The sequence below is a fragment of the Festucalex cinctus genome, chromosome 17 (assembly GCF_051991245.1).
Source record: "Festucalex cinctus isolate MCC-2025b chromosome 17, RoL_Fcin_1.0, whole genome shotgun sequence".
NCBI lineage: Eukaryota > Metazoa > Chordata > Actinopteri > Syngnathiformes > Syngnathidae > Festucalex > Festucalex cinctus.
In genome coordinates this window covers 10,331,061-10,347,802 of record NC_135427.1, presented here as the reverse complement: position 1 = coordinate 10,347,802, position 16,742 = coordinate 10,331,061, and the positions used below count along the sequence as shown (strand labels likewise).

At 39.0% G+C, this 16,742-nt stretch overlaps 3 protein-coding genes across 10 annotated transcripts in view; 2 read left to right on the top strand and 1 right to left on the bottom strand.

Annotated features, from left to right (window-relative positions):
- Nucleotides 1-10,651, top strand: part of LOC144004669 (chaperone Ric-8A) — a 26,620-nt gene extending 15,969 nt beyond the window's left edge. For 4 of the 5 annotated variants that reach the window (XM_077502055.1, XM_077502056.1, XM_077502057.1 and 1 more), the window contains 15 exons: nt 41-145; nt 3,148-3,322; nt 3,531-3,630; nt 3,704-3,751; nt 4,109-4,126; nt 4,680-4,769; nt 5,867-6,420; nt 6,502-6,637; nt 6,891-7,079; nt 7,543-7,637; nt 7,860-8,010; nt 8,184-8,279; nt 8,349-8,493; nt 8,670-8,949; nt 9,359-10,651. In XM_077502055.1, the coding sequence (XP_077358181.1) occupies nt 3,541-3,630; nt 3,704-3,751; nt 4,109-4,126; nt 4,680-4,769; nt 5,867-6,420; nt 6,502-6,637; nt 6,891-7,079; nt 7,543-7,637; nt 7,860-8,010; nt 8,184-8,279; nt 8,349-8,493; nt 8,670-8,949; nt 9,359-9,491 (2,025 nt within the window). In that variant the 5' untranslated portion in view covers nt 41-145; nt 3,148-3,322; nt 3,531-3,540 and the 3' untranslated portion in view covers nt 9,492-10,651. The remainder of the gene's footprint in view (nt 1-40; nt 146-3,147; nt 3,323-3,530; nt 3,631-3,703; nt 3,752-4,108; nt 4,127-4,679; nt 4,770-5,866; nt 6,421-6,501; nt 6,638-6,890; nt 7,080-7,542; nt 7,638-7,859; nt 8,011-8,183; nt 8,280-8,348; nt 8,494-8,669; nt 8,950-9,358) is intronic. The other variant, XM_077502060.1, reaches the window with a different exon arrangement.
- irf3 (interferon regulatory factor 3) lies at nt 9,239-16,726 on the bottom strand. Of its 2 annotated transcripts, none has more exons than XM_077502062.1 (11): nt 16,532-16,726; nt 15,650-15,816; nt 13,975-14,146; nt 13,600-13,667; nt 13,474-13,522; nt 13,321-13,386; nt 12,935-13,177; nt 12,675-12,765; nt 12,165-12,451; nt 11,973-12,097; nt 9,239-10,907 (listed from the first exon to the last, which is right to left on the bottom strand). In XM_077502062.1, exons 2-11 carry the CDS (start codon nt 15,812-15,814, stop codon nt 10,797-10,799), a joined length of 1,377 nt encoding a protein of 458 aa, XP_077358188.1. In that variant the 5' UTR covers nt 15,815-15,816; nt 16,532-16,726; the 3' UTR covers nt 9,239-10,796. The 2 variants fall into 2 exon arrangements, with proteins under 2 accessions (XP_077358188.1, XP_077358187.1); XM_077502061.1 differs by having other exon boundaries at nt 16,536-16,725.
- Nucleotides 16,166-16,742, top strand: part of brsk1a (BR serine/threonine kinase 1a) — a 36,627-nt gene continuing 36,050 nt past the window's right edge. For all 3 annotated transcript variants that reach the window (XM_077502046.1, XM_077502045.1, XM_077502043.1), the window contains exon 1: nt 16,166-16,227. The gene's annotated coding sequence lies outside the window, so the exon portion shown is untranslated. The remainder of the gene's footprint in view (nt 16,228-16,742) is intronic.

Below are 16,742 nucleotides of genomic sequence, written 5' to 3'. Positions count from 1 at the left end.
GTGTGATTTTTATGAATTCTGTAATTTCCTCGTTTACAAGCTGACACATTGGAGCAAGAGAAAGGACTACGTGCCTGAAGGCCAGGAATCCCTCTTCAGCTGACCAGCTCCTGAACTCCACTCCTGCTGTTGAGCGTTAAGAAAAGTGAGCAATTTACGCACACATTTTACAAAATCCCTCCATTTGGCAATAAATTGAGTTCAAGTCAAGTCATATTTATTTATATAGTTCAGTCATGTCAATCTGGCAATTTAATATTTTTCAACTAAAACATGTTAGGTAGGGCTGTGTAATTTATTGAATTTCAATTACAACTTCAATTATTACACTCAATAATTACAAAATCAGCACAATCGTTAAAAAAAAGATTATATTATTATTATTATTATTATTATTATTATTATTATTATTATTATATAGTTGTTTAAATTTATACATTTGCACCTTTTTTTTAATTTAAAATAACTACTTTAAAGGGAAAAAAAACAGCCAAAAGGAACTTGCATAATTATAGCGTTTCAAAGAATTGTATTTGTCTTAATATTTTCGATTTGTTTTTTATGTTTTTTAATGTCCCCCCCCCCAAAAAAAAAAAATAATAATAATAATAATCATGCACATGCTGCACTCGACTTAAAAAATATCAAAATATCAGTAAATAAATAAATTTATATATATATATATATATATATATATATAAATTAATTTACTGATTTTGGAAAAAAAATGTGAAGTTGAGTGCAGCATGTGTATGTTTTTTTTTGTTTTTTTTGCTATGCTATAAATATTCTTAAACATTTCCTTGTTTTGAATAATCATGATGTCAATTATTGCCAAAATAATCATGATTATTATTTTTCCCATAATAGAGCAGCCCTACTAACATTGCACTGCACGGATCTTTAGAGAGTGCTTGTTTATAATTACCAAAAAATAGAACAATACATCATAAAAAACAGGAAATTCCCTGTAGTTTTCCACTTAGTGTAACTGATCCATGGAGCTTCGGCACACTGTCAAGTTTGGACTCACTCTGACCTACATTCCCACCAAAAACCACTAGTCTAGGAATCACTGATGGGTACTAAGATTATAGCACAATGCAGTACAAATACATTATCCTTGTGGTTTTACTGATTGGTCAGTTTATTGAGCAATGGGAAGATAGATACATTTAGATAGGTAGGTTCGTTGGTGTAGAAATTGTATGGAGGGATTACCCTCATGCTAACAGAACCACACAAAGCTACATTACGCAAATCAAATTGATTGAACCCTGAAATCATCTTATCGGTCGGCGGAGTTGTTCCATTGTGATTGATGGCGTCTCCGATGTGACAGTTGGTCACAATGTCGCAATAAATTAAGTGTTACTGGAGCATTTCAGTGGAAATCATCCATCAGTTGTTTCAAAGATGCCCCAGGGTCATCCGTCTCTTTTTAACTTTGACTTGTTGATATCCTGCCTCTAGTGTCCCATTCATTTTTCAAGAAATATACATTAGGAGCACTTGGTGGGGACCCGTCTTCCCCCTTTTTCCCATTTCTCCCTGACGTAGTGTACATCCTGTTGTTGTAAGCACCAGTTGGACACTTGAGAGCCTCTCGGCCATGCTTCCTCTATCCACTGGGCACAAAAGTGAGCATCCTGCCAGGAAAGCCTGTCGTTCACACTTATATTATTATCTTCTTTCGGGGCAATTTTAGGAGCTCTCAAGATACCTTCGTGAGCACACATGTAAACATCCTCTTTATTTTATGATTTGATGATGTCCTGTAATCATTTAGCAGTGTTTTTCCAAACTCTTTATTCATTTGTCTCATTAAGTAATTAGTTGACATATTGCAAATAAAATAAAGTAGAATATTGATACACATCACGTTTTTCATGGTTAATTCCTTATCCATCCAATGTTTTTTATTCCTATAAAATAAAGATGGCTTGGCTTGACTTGACTTTAGATTTGTAAGATCTCAATAATCCTTGTCATGGTGACTGACAAAGGATTAATCGAGGTAACTGAATTCTTTTTTTTTTTTGTTGTTGCAATTTCCCACCCTAGTTTTCCAAAAACCGACGGGGAGGAGCATACCACTATGAAATAATGTCACAAGACAATTTCTGGCCATATTTAATTATTTTCTCCCAATAACTTATAAATATGTTTTTATTTTTAAATGTTTTAAGTGTCCCAAAGACGTATTTATATGTTTTATTTTATTTTATTTTTTTATGCTAGCTAGAGCATCCAGAAGACTTTGATACATCCTCTCAACTGCAGAGAACGGTTGCAGAAATGGTAGTTATTACACAAACGACCAACAGGTGGCAGCAGAGCAAAGGAGATCAACATGTTGGAAAAAAGCTCAATTACTCACAATTTTAAATAGATTTGTGAAAATTGATTAAACTTAGCTATATTCTAATGCTAATTGCTGCAAAACGGAAACAGATAGAAATATACTTTTTTTCCTGATGAAAGAAGAGACTTTAATCTTTCTTTTGATATGTTCCATGTTTGTATAGCAATAGAACACAATATTCTGTGGGCCTCGCAAAATCAGTCAAAACCAGTAAAACAGCCGAGAGCGAACGGGATTGCGTCTGTGAACATGGCTGGGAGCGAATGAGTTTTGATAGCATGAACCAAGAATTGAAAAGAACGTTTCTTTCTCCATTTTTTGAAAATAGCTCCATCTGGTGGGAGTTTGAAATGTCCATCCTTCCTCTGCCACTTAGTCACTTCTTTCTTCTCTGTCGGCTCACAGATGTGCTGAAGGCTATCCCAACTGACTGACCCAGATTCTAACCGAGAACCTCAGAACTGTGAGACGGATGTACCTAACCACTAGTGTGCTGTTTCACTCTATTTTGGAATGTTTTCTCAATAATAATGTCCCAATGTTTTTCCCCCCAGTGTTTTATAAATGTAGTACAAGTTATAGTGCCGTTATGCAACAGGTGATATTAGTAATAGTTAAATAGTTGCTTTGATGACTCCACAGTCATTATGTAGGCAGGTAGGTAGAGCAGTTTGAGCCTGCAAACACCTAGAAAAGGTTAGCCGGTCATCAGAGATATAAACTCGGAGTCCATTAGTGGATTATAAACTCTGTGGCCCCTTCATCTCCTCTTGGATTAACAGGAGAGAGAGTGAGAAAGAGGGAGAGCTAGAGATTGAGTGGGGAAGCTGAGCGCCACTCGAACCCAGCAGAACTCTGCACACGACGTACGTGGACCAAAGGAAAAAACTGCAGTTTCTGCTACCGTGACTGTAAACCTCAATAATATCATCCTTTTGATCAGGAAAACTAGTCAAGGTAGGTTTAAGTAAACTCCATATGTCGTGTCTAAATGTGTTATTTATGTGTATGGTAAATATCGTGACTATAAATGTGCACTTTAATATCATATTGAAGTTGTTTTTGTCTTTACATTGGGGATGCATGGCAGCCATTTGTCAATCCATTAACGCATAATCTCCGCCTCTCGCTGTGATTATTGTGTAACTTCCATTTTAATTATTAGTGGAGGAAGCATGGTCGTGGACGTGGAAGGGATTATCCGGTGCATCAGGCGCGGGGATGTGAACGTCGTTCATACCCAGCTGCAGGAATTCAACACAGAGGTAACGTAAACACACATACAGTCATTTTACAGCGTGCATAAATGATGTACTGCGTGTGGCTGTGTTCCAACAGTACGCCCAGTGTTTCTTCTTTGACGCAGAGGAGAGGGACAGGAGGAAAGTAAGCAAAGCATCTTTTACAGTATGTCTCCGCATCCGCCAGGAAAACGTCACTGCCGTTTATTTGTCCCTTTCCCGTACGTCATCCAGCCTTCTTCCCCAACCCGTCCGCAGCTATCTCTGATTAGTAATTCTGCTGTATCAGTCGTCCCTGATCCTCTCCGTTTGCATGCTCAGGCAGATTGCACCCCGACACATAACCGTCTGAGCGTGATAATCTTTTCTACGCTCTCCAGTCACTTGCAGCCACTGAGCAGCACTCTGTGTGAATATCTTGTCTTTGATTGGTGTACTGATCTTGTTTTCTTTCTTCTCTCTTCGGCTTCTTTGCACATGCGGTGTGACTGCTGGTCTAAAGCAAAGAAAACTAGAAGAGGTAGTGAGGTCTTACATTTGAGATTTTCTTTTATTTATTTTTTTTACCAGTGATTCCCAATCAGGTGTGCCGCACAACATGATGCAATTTCACTTGATTGGTCCAAAAATGATTCTCTTATCTATGGTAGCGGCGTAATAGTGTCTGGCAAAAACAATTCAGTGCTCTTCCACTAGATGGCAAAAGGTGCATTTTGTATTCTGTGAATCCACCTGTTGCTGCTCACAAAATTGGCTTTGAGTTCAACTAAACCGAGCCAGTTTTCACTTTGACCAAGTAATTGGTGAGAAAGTTGTATTGAGATGCGCATTATTTCAGTTAGCATACTTTTTGTGTTTTTCTAATGTAATGTATGTGCCTTGGTTCAACAAAGGTTGGGAAACGCTAAGTTTGCTTCTCTGTAGATTTTTTTTCTACATATACTAATATACAGTATTGATATATTTGTAGTTTTCCTGCAGTGTAACCGACATAAACATTCAGTTCATGTAAAAGCACCCCTGGTTTAAAAAAATGATCATAATTTGTGTGTATCTTTTCATTGTTTTACCAGTTCAGGAAAAATAAAGTGAGGGAGAGCACGGATTCCGATTCTGACTGCAATGAGAATGACCAGGAAGACCGAGGCCTCCTTCTCAGGCAGGTCTGGACCACACACACTTTTTGCTTAATCTTGGATGTTGGTGTCAGTACAAGAACAGTAAACCCCCATTATTTATGGTGGATAGGGAATCCATCAGCCCTTGTGTGATTTGACACTCCCCCAAAAGTGTTTATAATTGCCTATATTAATATTTGAAAAACACTTAATATAATTTAAAACAACTAAGTGGCTTTCAGATGATTGGAATTTGAAATAAGAGATTGTACTTGTTCTTACAGTTTATTGCTGTTGTGAAAGGGATACTTCACTTATTTAGCCCATTATAGCAATAAAAAGTTAATATTTTGTCTATAATTAATTTGACAGTTTCATTATTTTTCACATACAAATAGTACCTTTAAAAACACATTTTCCAACTTGCTGTCGACTGAAAATGACATCACAAGGGTTCAGGTAACCAATCACAGCTCACCTGTTTTCTAGGTTTGGTCATGTGACATTCACAAGCTGAGCTGTGATTGGTTACCTGAACCCTTGTGATGTCATTTTCAGTCGACAGCAAGTTGCAAAATATGTTTTTAAAGGTACTAATTGTACAGGAAAAATAATGAAAATATTACATTTATTATAGGCAAAATATTAATGTTTGACTGCCAAAAATGGCTAAATAAGTAAAGTATCCCTTTAATGATCAATAGTATTACAGTAAATATCCCGCGACCCTTGTGAGGAATAAGCGGTCAGGAAAATGGATAGATGGATATTACAGTAAATACATATTCTACAAGTCTGTTTGCCCGTCAATCAAATAGAGTCGAGAGTCACGGAACAAAAATATATTTATGTAGATTTATTTGTTTATTTATTTGGGTGGTAATCAAGAACCACTGCACTCTGGATAATATTCAGTATTCTGTTTAGTTCTTTATTACTCAGAATGTTGAACAAATCAAACCCAATCAGCTCTTGTAATGTGGTTAAAAAAAAAAATATATTAGTTTTTTTGTTTTTTTTAAACTCACACACACATACTTATTTTTTTATTTTACTTTTTTTTCAGCAATTAGCTAAGGATAGGTTCCACACAAGTTTAATGAATAGGCTGGCATTGACTACATACATGTGTTTGTCTTCAGAGTTTGGCCGTAGTGCTGGCGAGGTTCATAAGAACAGACATCCCATCTCATCTGCTGCGAATTGCTCTACGCACCTTGAAGATCCTCTCCAGAGACAAGAGGGTCCTGGGACCCTTGGTGACCGACGACGCTCTCCTCACTCTGGCCAAAGTGGCCGGGCTGAGCACCAGAGAACCAAATGACTTCGAGCCTGACTCCGATTTCTACGACAACGTCATCTCTTCCCTCGCCCAGGAGGTCAAAACGGCGCCGTGTTGCGGGGACGATGACGACGAACCGAACCAAGAATGCTCGGCGTTTGAGTGTGATACCAGGAGGGACCTCTGCAGCGATCCGGACAGCATCAGGCCCGGTGTTAACCAAGCGCACAGAGGCAGCATCCATCACAAGGAGCTGGCGCAAGGGAGGAAGGACCGCCGGGAGAGCAAAATTGAGGATGACGATGAGGAGGATGGCGTATCGGGAGAGGAGATGCAGAGGAAGGAAGCTCTGAAGGTGTTGTGTAATATGGTTTACAACAGCACTTGGGCACAGGAGAGGTTCAGTGCTCTGAGGTGAGGTCTACCTACACTATTATTCATTATAATTCAGCGATGTCAAACTACACGTGGACTAGCTTCTCTTCCGTGTTTCAGGCTGATATGCGGCCTCAGAGAGCGTCTTTCCTCCACCGTCACTTTCTCGGCCCCCTCCAGTGTTCAGTTCTACGAATTGCGACTCACCTTCCTCGTTACTGCACTGCGACCTGAGCTCAGCGCTCAGCTTCAGCAGGTGACTGAAGCCTCTTTATTGTCTTTGACTTTTGTGCTCGAGAAAGAATGGCCTGGAAGCCCTTCGATCTACTAAAATGATTGTGTGATACAGGCTCCCTCTAGTGGTACACCAGATGAATTGCATTAAATGTTAAAAGGACTGAGAAGCACTGTTTTAAAACAATAAAGAGAGATGAGTGACTGTACTTTAAATTACAGAACAGTCAGTGCACTCTTTCTATTTTTAAACTGTCTCTCAATTCCTCCTTCAGGAGGGAGGCGTCTCCATCCTCTCAGCAGCCCTGGAGGGCTGCCTGCAGGTGCAATGGAAGGAGCAATACGAGTGCACGCTGGACCCCGCGGCGCCTCCTATTTCTCTGGAGGCCGCTCAGCGCATCATCGAGATCCTCAAAATCCTTTTCAACGTCACGCACAGATCCCACAGGCAGTCGCCTGCTGAGGTGACTTGGAAACTTGTCAGGGAATTCATGTGCTATTTATCGTCACTTTGTTTTCGATCTTGGTCGGATCGAGAGCTGCACACCTTGCAATTGTTTTGTGTCAACTACGGATTAATAATAACACTTTTATTTGTAAGATAAGTGTTTTATTACTGTATGCTTCCTACCCAGAGTACTCTCACTCTGTTCAAGCCATAATTTCTTTTCCCTTGATTTTTATTATTTTTAATTTTTTTTAGCAAAACATTTTGTATTTTTCTTGAGAAATTACAGTAATAAAAAATAAAATAAATAATCAAGTGTCCATTTTGACACAGTACTAGAAAGTATAGATATGTTTTGAAATGTAGGTAGTAAATCATCACAAAATGGAAATACTCAAAGTACAGATACATGTAAAATCTATTTTAAGAATTTGCACTTAGTTACCTCCCACTCATTAGTGTGTTTGTGCCCACTTCAGGCTGATGCAGCTCTCTACCGCCACCTAGTGGCCATCCTGCGTCTCTGCATGATGCGGAAGTGCATGACGCCGGAGGACACTGATGAACTGCAAGGGTGAGACCTTTATCTCTCTCTCTCTCTCTCTCTCTCACCTCTACTTGCACTAAACTATATTCATATGAATACTGTGGTTATAATCAAAGGTAAATGAGCAAAGTTTGTGCCCCAATCCGTTCTGCAGAGATTTAGAGATTTTTTTTTTTTTTTTTTTTTTTTTACTCTCAAGTGCATGACTTCTGTCCAAAGTCCATAATCTTTTTTGTTTTTGTTGTATAGTCACACAGTCAACCTGTTGTCAGCGTTGCCCCTCCAGTGTCTTGATGTTCTCCTGCTGGTGCCGCCGGAGCCCGACTCGGAGCAATGCCATGGCGTCAACATGGACTGCGTCCAAACCCTGCTGCTCTTTATGGAGAGACGTCTGGAAGCGGTAGTCTATTGATAGTAGCCGTAACTAGCTTCAGGTTGTTTATATACGCTGATAAGAGCTTTTTAAAAAAAATAACAAATATATATACTTCAGTTAAGTATTATATCCTTCAGTACTTTTTTGTTGTTGTTGTTTTTTTGCAGTGCAATTGATTGTGCTTTTCTTCTTCGAAGGGGGATAAAATCAAAGAGAAACTGACGCCAATCCTCAATCTGCTGACAGAGAGCTGCCGGGCACACAAAGAAACACGCCACTACATCAGGAAATATGTAATAAGGCTGACAAAATCACAGTGACCAAAAGGCAAATCCGTTGACGAATGAACTCAACCTCCGCAGGTTCTGCCTCCACTGAGAGATGTTTCCCAGAGGCCGGAGGATGGCTGCACCGTGAAGAGCCGCCTGATCCGTCTCATGACTCATCTGGATACGGACCTCAAACACTGTGCCGCTGACCTCATTTTTGTCCTCTGCAAGGAAAATGGTAACTACGGAATGTTGAAATGGGGAAAAACAGTATGAAAATACAAGCCTGATTTTTCAGAATTTTGTGAGTATTTGAAAGTTCAAACAGTGTGGGTCTTGATAATTGTGGAAATCAAAACAAATATAAAAATTGTTGGAGAATATAACATATAGTATATAACGTTTCCCTTCCAGTCAGGCGTTTTGTCAAGTACACAGGCTACGGCAATGCGGCAGGCCTGCTGGCCACCAGGGGCCTTTTGGGCGGAATGACATCAAGAACCTCCTGCAGCGAGACCCTCTACTCCAGCGACTCGGACTCGGATACCGAGGAATACCGTCGAGTTAAAGACCGAGTCAACCCGGTGACGGGGCGAGTGGAAGCGGAGTTGCCGGACCCCATGGAGGGCATGACGGAGGAGGAGAAGGAAGAGGAGGCCAAGAGGCTCATTAGAATCTTCAACAAGCTGTCCAGGTCTGCATGAAGTACAAAAATCCCACCATAACCATTTAGAATTGCCCAAAAATATGATGCCAAAGCACTACTTTTATATCAGCCAGAGCTTTGGCTTGTCTAATGGAAGCTCTTGCACTCACTTTAAGATCATTCCTTTCCACCAATATGCCACAAAATGATGCCAAAGCACTATTTTTATATTTGACAGGGCTTTGGCACCATCTTGTGGCATCTGTGGGCATTTCAGAAACACAAAAAAAACAAAAAACAAAAACAGTTAATAACAGAGGATACGTTCCCTCAAAAATTTGAGGTTGTGCGGCAACCTTTTTTTTATTTTTTATTTTTTGGTCAGATTACATATAGTAAATCTCTATTACAGTTTCAATGTCTGTATGTATCATGAAATCACATCAAATGACTGCAGGGATAACATCATCCAGCCAATGGGAGTGGACGCCGATGGGAAGCTGGTCCCGATGGCAGGACTGCGGGAGGACAGCCTCACCGAAGAATCGGCCTCAGACAATGACGCAGATGAAGTTGAGAAGAATCACTAAAGTACTTTTTTTTTTTTTTTGTTCAAAGAATCTTTTTCTCCAGTGGTTCTCAAAGTAAGGGGCTGGGGATACCCGGGGGTCTGTAAGCCGTAACTTGGTGATCCTCAAAATAATTTGAAATGAATTATTGTGTGACTAAAGTTGTTGCCTACATATGGGGATCAGCACACAAATAAACATAATAAAGCAAAAACTGCTCTCTACTTTTGGGCCACTTAAAAGTTCTGATATATGACATCATCACATACGTCTGACATTACTGCATGAATAAAGTTGTGTTGTTTTATAAAAGGCGTTGCCAACTATTAAAAGAATGAATTTGCATTTTTTTCAAGCAAAGGTGTATTTTTTCATGAAAAACTATAAAAGTATAAAAGCATCCACTTCATAATAAAAGTCGTGAGAGTGCAAGATTAGTCATATTTTTGAAATTCAGTTGTTTTGACTTTAATTTGTTAAAAATTTGATATTACAATTTTATCTTGAAAAAAATAGACTTTATATTCTCATAAGATTGTGACTTTATACCAACAAAATGTATTTTTTGTAAAAAATAATAATAATAATAAATCCCTTTAAATAACAATAATAGGCTACTAGTAATTCTCATAGCATTGCAACTTTTTTTTTTTTTACCTAAAAATTATAATAATTATTATTATTTTGTAACATTATCAATCTAACCTTTTCATTTAGCATTAGGGGGTGCATGGGGTATTTATGTTTTGCTGGTGATAGAATCATAAGAGGATCCTTGGAACTATTTCTCCCATGTAAGGGGTCCCTGGCCCCAAAAGTTTGAGAACCCCTGTTTTAATGCTTAAATATGCTTTTTAATTTATGTTTTCCTCCCCTTTAGAAGAACCAACCATTATCTATTGTTTTATAAACTTCCTATTACATTATAGATATACAACTGTACACTATGGCGGTGATTCCCAAACTTTATTGAGTATATACATTATACTCATCTTAATTTACGAATGAAAAATGCAGGTGACACGAGAGCGCACCTGTTGTGACTTTGTGGTTTTAGGTGCGTCTTCACGCCCCATAATTAGTAAGCGGTATGTGCTAATGTATCGAAAGTCATTCATCATCCGATTGAGTCTGAAATGTGACATGTGATTATAGTGATTAAACAAATTATGAGACCAGGATGGTTGGCAGTCTTCATTGCATTTTCACACCAAGCCGTAATTTGCAGAGGCACGAGTTAAAGGTAAGGAGAAAAGTGCAAATAAAATGTAACCAAAAAGCGTGTAATGTGTAAAAAAAAAAAAAAAAAAAAAAAAAAAAATCGCGTCAGCCTATGATCATCTCTTCCAGCGACACTTGCAGGTCAACAGACTTCAAGGAGGATGAGCCGCCCTCCGTCGCCATGTTCTTGAAGTACTCCAACGTCGTGAGCACCACCTGAAGGAAAAGAACTCATCATGAGTGACAAAGGTGTGGACAATTTCCTTCATTACAGTAAATTTGGCGACATCTTGTGGCATTTCCGAAAGAGTGATCAAGGTGAATTTGGGAAAATGTGAGGGATTACTGTAAATGCAACTGTAGAACTAAAACTAAAATTCAAAAAACAATTTTGTTAAGGGGGGAAAAAAAAATACTTTTTAAAAGACGAAAACTACATTTTATGTTTACAAAACTAACTAAAAGTAACTAATTACAGCAAAAATGTCCTTCGTTTTAGTCTTTGGTACTTAATTTAATGCATGAGCCCTTGGGGATGATTTTTAATGATTTTTAATAAGTACATTTATTTTGATAGGAACCAGAATAAGGACGTTTGAAAGTGTGTCACACAGAAGTGACTCATCTAGCAGGCAGCCAATAGAAAAGCACCTTCAGGTGACATCGCTCCCATGGTGTTTTTTAAAGGGATACTTTACTTATTTAGCCATTTTTGGCAGTCAAACATTAATATTTAGCCTATAATAAATTTTATATTTTCATTATTTTTCATGTACAGTTAGTACTTTTAAAAACACATTTTGCAACTAGCTGTCGACGGAAAATTACATCACAAGGGTTCAGGTAACCAATCACAGCTCAGCTTGTGAATGTCACATGACCGAACCTAGAAAACAGGTGAGCTGTGATTGGTTATTTGAGCCCTTGTGATGTAATTTTCAGTCGACAGCAAGTTGCAAAATGCGTCTTTAAAGGTACTAATTGTACATGAAAAATAATGAAAGTATCAAATTAATTATAAACAAAATATTAACTTTTTATTGCTTTAATGGGCTAAATAAGTGAAGTATCCCTTTATATATTGCGCACAAGTAATACACATTTAAAAAAATAATAATAATCCTGAAACTAACAAAAACTAAACATTTATTAAATAACTAAAACTAATAAAAACTAGCAGAACCACCCTGAAAACTAAAACTAACTTAATTTAAAAAACAAAACAAAATAAAAACTAACTAAAATGAAAAATTCCAAAACTGTAATAACCCTGGACCTCACCTCCACTATAATGAGCTTCTTGGTCCAAGGCCATTTCTGTGGGTCAGGCCACTTCTCCCCCAGGCAGAGCCAAAGGGAGCAGGGACCACACTCCTTGCTTTTAAGTTCGATAAAGTCCAGTAATCCTGTCGGCAACAACACATATTAGAGGCAAGTAAACACCATACACGAGCGAGAAAAAAAAAATCATACCATGGAAAAAGTCCTTCATTGGGTAAAGCTCCTGCGGCACTTTGGCGATTTCCTGCGGTTGTCCGCTCTGGTCGAACTTGGAGAAGCTCCAAAAAGCTTTGATTTCACCCCGTCTCTGACCGTAAACGATGTCGCCGCACGCGCCTACGTCCAAGCCCTCGCCCAGCTTGTCCAGGATGCACTGGGTCAGCTTGGCTTGTTTTTGATCCTTGATGTTGACGGGTCGCGGCAGGGAGACCAAAGACAGGCCCGAATCCTGGTCCAAAACTGGCTCCAACTGTTCAGGCCTTAAGAAAATAATAATAATAATGTTGCATTATATTTGGAGGCGCCTTTCTTGGCATTCAGGACATTGTATGTTAAGAGGACTAAATAAATAAATGAAATGTTCAGATAAGCGTTCAACGCAGCCACATAGTTGCTATTTGTTAGCCATCTATGGCATTTCCCATTCAGTGTTAGCGTTAAGCTAAAGTGACTCCTCTACGGGGAGCTTTCTTTTGGCATTACCTGTAAACTAAGCGGAATCCAGCTTCGTTGGCAACCAGCTGCTCCGACACCTTCTCCCCTCGGTAGTGCACAATTATCCTGAATTCAGTCTCTGAATATGCAACGAAAAAAATTGGCATCGCTTCAGTTGATAGTCACAATATATTACCCAGCAAATAATACAGTTCATGTCATCATATATCATCAAATAGATTTATTTATTCATTTATATAACAACTCTCCACTTATCATATTCAGTGCTAAGTCTGAATTTCACTTACTGTAATTATTATCCTTGGTCTGTTTAATGTCGTGTAAACACTGCTTCGCTAAATGGCCCTCGCACGCCCCACCCTCGGCTCCCTCCATTGGATACGCCGGTTGCCCAGGCGACCCGGCTTCACCGACTGCGCCCTCCGCCGCTACTGGATACGGCTGTTGCCACGGCAACGCGCGGCCACCAATCACGGGCTCACGCTGGAGCCCCTGTTGCTCGGGAGGAAACGCGAAAGTTGTCGATTCTTCTGCGGGGAAAAAAGTTGGGAGGAGTTGACTAAGTTTACAGTGCAAGGTGCCTTATAGGCCAAAACATTTACTATTCACTGGACCCAAAAGGTGCATTTTTTTTTTTTTTTTTTAGTTTTAAGGCTGAATGACTTGCAAATACCTGCGTGAGGGTGAATGTTGAGCTCTTTCAGACATGTTTGCAGAAGATCCTCATTGGGGGTGGATTCTGTTAGCAAATTTTAGTTGAGAACAGGAAAAGCAAAATCTCACTCCTCAGGCTGTCATGTGACTTATAAATATTAGAGACGTTCACCTTCGATAGGACAATAGAGACACTCGTCCATGAACGGGACAACGTGGCTCTAAAAAGGCAGACATGCACCGCATTAATATTTCAAGGCGTCTTCCGGGAAGGCAAAGACACAACGCGGTCATGTACTTCTTGAATGGGAGGACTGTCGTTGAGATCCGGATCGTGTTGGCTGGGTAGTCCGGCAGAAGAGTTGTCTAGAAATAAAATATACTTAGTGACACAGCTTTTTTCTCATTAGCTATGCAGGAGTCGCTAATATTATAAAATTGATTGCGATTAAGCTGCTCTACATTCAGAGTACAATTTGCAGTTCAAGAAATATTCATGACCACTGCCTCCCTCCTGTCTTAGATTAATAGTGAATCTCATCGGCTGAATAATTTTGCAGTGTCTCAGAAAAAAACATGCAATGCATCAAGATGACTGGAGGTAGCTTGGGGAAGGTCATCCATCAGGGATAGTGTCGCACGTGGTGATTTAAGACCGTTGACCGTGGCTCACCTCCTGAAGTCGACTCATCTGGCCAGCGGAACACTTTGTGAGGGTTTGCCGTGTCGTTCTTTTTGTCCGCTATTAGTTTAAACTTCTTGGCTCGCAGCGCGCACCGGAAGTTCCTTTTCCACACTGAAGGCTCTCCCTGGACGCGCCCGTTGCCGCTCACCTTTGCCCAGGCCTACAGTGCAGAAACGGACATGCGTTCAAACAAGCCCAATAGACAGAAACAATGATTCAGGACCAGGACAATAGGTAATGTGGCTAAAGTGTATCTGTTCTGGTAGTTTTTTTCCTGTTTGGAACTGTTCATAATTCCCTCCACCTCCCACCTCCTCAGGCTGCAGGTCCAGTTGGAGGTTAAAAAAAAAAAAAAAAAAAAAAGCATGATGCTGTCACTGCCACACTTGCAAGTAATGTGTTTTGTTGTTGTTTTGGTGATGAGCTATGATGAGTTATGTTTGCACCAAGCACATTTTTTTTTCCATTGGATTTGGAGTAAAATGTAACCGACGGCATTTAAACAGGGGTGTGTAAACTTTACATCCACAAAGATTACTTTATTAAAATGCACTCATTCATGTTCTTATTTACTTATATAATTAAATAATTGGTTCATTTATTGTAACCAAAAATGAAACCAATATTAGTCAAATTAACACTTTTACTGACATTTAATATTTCTAATTTATTTATTTATTTTTATTAACTGATTGGTTGACAAATTACCATTAAATTAATTATAAATATTTTCATTTAAAATTAGAATAACTTACTTAAAAATAAATGTTAACAGTATGTAAAAATAGTATATTTTGGTACACATTTGAACTCCGAAGGCATTTGAACAGGGGTGTGTAGACTTTACATCTACAAATATTACTTTATTAAAATGCAGTCATCCATTTTCTTATTTAGTTCCATCCATCCATCCATTTTCTTGACCGCTTATTCCTCACAAGGGTCGCGGGGGCTGCTGGCGCCTATCTCAGCTGGCTCTGGGCAGTAGGCGGGGGACACCCTGGACTGGTTGCCAACCAATCGCAGGGCACACAGAGACGAACAACCATCCACACTCACACTCACACCTAGGGACAATTCGGAGCACCCAATTAACCTGCCATGCATGTCTTTGGAATGTGGGAGGAGACCGGAGTACCCGGAGAAGACCCACGCGGGCACGGGGAGAACATGCAAACTCCACCCAGGAAGGTCCGAGCCTGGACTCGAACCGGAGACCTCAGAACTGGGAAGCGGACGTGCTAACCACTCGACTACCGTGCCGCCTCTTATTTAGTTATCTAATTAAATAATTGGTTAATTAATTTATTGTAAACAAAAAATATTAGTCAGATTAACACTTTCACTTAAACATTTAATATTTCTAATGTATTCATTTATTTATTTTTAATTATTAACTGGTTGACAAATAACATTAAATTATTAATTATTAAAAAATTTTAAATTTAAAATTAGAATAACTTACTTAAAAATAAATGTTAACAGTATGTAAAAATAATATATTTTGGTACACACTTGAACTATTTATTTATTTATTTAATAACTACAAATAACCTGTCCAATCTGTCAATTTTAGTGAGAATGTTTGCACATCCAATCATTACATACATCTATCTTTAAAAAAAAGAAGGAAAAAAATGGACAGATAGATGTACGTAAGTACCTTGAAGATGAGAACGTCAGTATCAGAAGAGTCTTGTCTCAAAGCGTGTTTCCAAGGGATGCAAAATTCCGTTTTCTGCTGGTTGGTCCAATGGACGCCAGGATACGTGCCACTGTCAATCTGAGCCCGAAGCCACTGGATGAGCAGAGGTTTGGAATGAGCCATCTCTAAAGAAGCAAGGAACAACATTTTAAACAGTATGGACAGCATACATGTTTATTTTTTGGGATGTTTGAATAGCTGCTTCAATGCTTTTAAAATTGTAATCCTCTGCTAAATGCTAAAATAAAATAAAATAAAATGAAAAAAAGAGTCAATTAGGCACAAAAAAGTAGCTCAATTTATATAGAGTGGCTATAAAAAGTCTGCACACCCCTGTTAGAATCGACTTTTAACACCATCCATCTTCCTTCCAATTCATGTTACACCACTAAACATTCCTGACCACTAGATGGCGGCATTGTAACATCGACGAGAAAATGGATTTTAAATCCAACAATGAGTTAAAAAAAAATCACTAGTTTTATGTACACTGTACACACAGTTCAAAGTTGACTAATGTAGCCCTTACACTACAGGTGAGTTGATGTTGTAACTGAACTGACATACCGCAACTGTAATTACACATTTGTGAGCAACAAGAGGAACTGTAAGCTTCCTTGTATTCGGTGAGAAATAATACCGGGACGAACTGTACAGTAGTATAAAAGCTAATGGCTAACAGCTAAAGTTTATGGGAAAAAAACTTGATATCGATACTCGAATAGCACCTACACTAAACGCTTGTTTACAATTCAATCTTACCAATGAGAAAACTATTGTGGCTTTAACAAATAATAATGAATGAAAAAAAATAAACGGGCCGAAGCCACTATAACTTACTTACGATATGTTATCTGGTAAAGTGCAGGTCAACCTTTCGATGAGACGTGTTCACTTTCCGTCGTTCTTGAAGTGCCCGCATAAGTTGCTGACGTTTAAATAGCAGCACGGAGTGGGGAGTGCTGGTGTGATTTCACTCGAAACAACTCGGGGAGATTTCAGTTTCGTTTTCCAGACGACGTCAGGGAGTTTCCACTTCCCGGTCACTGAG